At 46.2% G+C, this 2,245-nt stretch overlaps 1 protein-coding gene across 1 annotated transcript; it reads left to right on the plus strand.

Annotated features, from left to right (window-relative positions):
* Positions 1-928: 928 nt before the first annotated feature.
* On the plus strand, positions 929-2,207 carry LOC118334101 (cytochrome c oxidase assembly protein COX18, mitochondrial). Its single transcript, XM_035669926.1, has 2 exons — positions 929-1,572; positions 2,062-2,207. The coding sequence occupies exons 1-2, from the start codon at positions 1,168-1,170 to the stop codon at positions 2,164-2,166; spliced, it is 510 nt and encodes a 169-aa protein (XP_035525819.1). The 5' UTR covers positions 929-1,167; the 3' UTR covers positions 2,167-2,207.
* Positions 2,208-2,245: the final 38 nt, after the last annotated feature.

The raw sequence follows: 2,245 nt of genomic DNA on the forward strand, positions 1-2,245 counted from the left end.
AGGGAGCCAATGTAGAGAAGCTAGAACAGGAGAGATGTGATCTCTTTTCCTAGTTCCTGTCAGTACTCGTGCTGCAGCGTTTTGAATTAATTGGAATTCATTATTATAATAATTAATTATATATAATCAGTGTCTGTAATAAAGATTAATAAAACATCTTTAATGTACCTGATACATCAGCAGTAACATTTATAGACTATAATACAGTTTTATTGTCACATATTGATCCGGATTATGAACTGAACAGGAAATCAGATTTTGTATCAGATTTACCAAAATAAAGTGTTTTAGATTAAAGACTGAATCCTAATTTAATAAATCAATTAAAGGTGTTTAACGTTCGGACACGTTGTTAAAACATTATTAATATAATGACTATATTTACAGTATTATACTGGCTGTTGGAGCGAACACTCACCAGTACTGGAACCGGAGCACGGGCCCGCTGTACACGGAGGGTTTGGCGGGTTTCCCGGGCTCTGTGTCCGGCGGAGTGTCCAGGGAAAGGCCGAGGCTGTCGGCCTGCTGCTGTCCGCGCTGCGGGCTCGATCTCCCGACATAAACGTCCCGGACCGTGAGGGCCGTGAACAGGAGCACAGCAGCCAGGAGGCCGGCCGGGCTGTACTCCGCCATTACTGCTGGGACACCGATCTACTGCACTTCCGGTACACTTCACAATAAAAGAGTATAACAGTATAAGTATAATATTTAAATTATATAATGTACATTTTATTGCACCTTCTGTCTGCTGCTGCAGTTATTCTTCTGATATTGAACATTAAACAGATGATGAGTTTATAAATATGAGATGCATTTTAATCGATTAAACAAGTATTTTAAATTAGCTCCATTTACAAGATTAAAAGTCTTCTGACACATTTATTCATCAGTAATAAAGTAACCAAGGTAAACTTACCTCTCTGTTGTCTGTTCGCTGCTCTCATTTATTATTTCTTTGTTTGTTTGCTTTTAATTCATTTATATTGTTTTTATTTACACACAGTTTTATTTTCTTAACGGCGGAATGACGTCACATTTATCGGACGCGCGGCGGTAAAGAGTGTGACGTCACATGTGTGGGACGCCGTGCTGCCGCTGGATGGAGGGATGCAGGTTATTGATTAGCAGTTATTGATTAGCAGTTATTGGCGGAGGGTTGGTGTCACCATGTTGAGTGTTGGGGGGTCGCTGAGGTCCGGAGTCCTGCAGGTTCCGGTTCGGGGACTCTGTTCTGCTGTCAACAGGAAGTCACCTCCACCTGGTCCCGTCTGCTCCGGACCGCCGACTGCTGGACTGCTTGCAGTCTGGACCCGGTCAGGTTCCAGCACTTTGTCAGGTCTGTGGACTTCCACAGGGGTCAGGAGGTTCTCAGGCGGAGGCGGTCCAGGAGCTCCGGGCTGGTACAGCAGACTCTCTGACTCGGCTCCGGTCCACCTGTGTGAGGACTTCCTGGTCGGGGTGCAGCAGGTGAGCGGGTTGCCATGGTGGCTCAGCATCGCCATGGCAACGCTGTCAGTGAGGAGCGCGGTCACGTTGCCGCTCGCCGCCTACCAGCTGATCATCCTCGCCAAGGTCAGTTCACCACAGACCACATCAGACCCAGACCGGGTCTCTGATCTGATCCACAATCTGTGACAGACGGTGTTTGTTAAGACAACATAGAATTCTGTATGAGAAACAACAATAATACAGTAACAACAACATCAATAACGATAATCAATAATAATAATAATCAATAATAATGATACTGTTACAATGTGTGTAATGACCTTCGTTCTCCTGCAGGTGGCGACAAAATAACCTTTTATTATTATAGTAGAGGAAATTCTACATCAGCTCCTCCTTCTCTCCTCTTCTTCTCTCCTCTCCTCTCATCCTCCTCCTCTCCTCCTTCTCCCTTCCTCTCCTCTCTTCCTCCTCCTCTCTCCTCCTCCTTTTCCTCCTCTGCTCCTTCTCTCTTCCTGTCCTCCTCCTCCTCTCCTCCTCCTCCTCCTCTCCTCCTCCCTCCCTGTATGAAGCAGCAGTTGACAGTAACCATGGTAACCTCCAGGTGTTGTGCAGGTGGAGGTGCTGCAGGAGGAGATCTCGGAGCTGGCGAAGAGGCTTCGATATGAAGTTTCACTGAGAGCGAGAGAGAGAGGCTGGACAGAGAAACAGAGTCGGTAAGAACAACAAACAGAGTTAGTCCTGGTCTGTGTGTCCCCTATGAAACCTGGTCTGTGTGTCCCCTATGAAACCTGGTCTG

This window comes from Morone saxatilis, unplaced genomic scaffold (genome assembly GCF_004916995.1).
Source record: "Morone saxatilis isolate NCDOM2014 unplaced genomic scaffold, NCSU_SB_2.0 Contig22, whole genome shotgun sequence".
Lineage (NCBI taxonomy): Eukaryota > Metazoa > Chordata > Actinopteri > Moronidae > Morone > Morone saxatilis.

Excerpts from the sequence above, each read along its gene's own strand:
- LOC118334101 (XM_035669926.1), top strand. The coding sequence starts at position 1,168 with ATGTTGAGTGTTGGGGGGTCGCTGAGGTCCGGAGTCCTGCAGGTTCCG. Across the intron at positions 1,573-2,061 it reads AGCTGATCATCCTCGCCAAG|GTGGAGGTGCTGCAGGAGGA; the intron begins GTCAGTTCACCA and ends GGTGTTGTGCAG.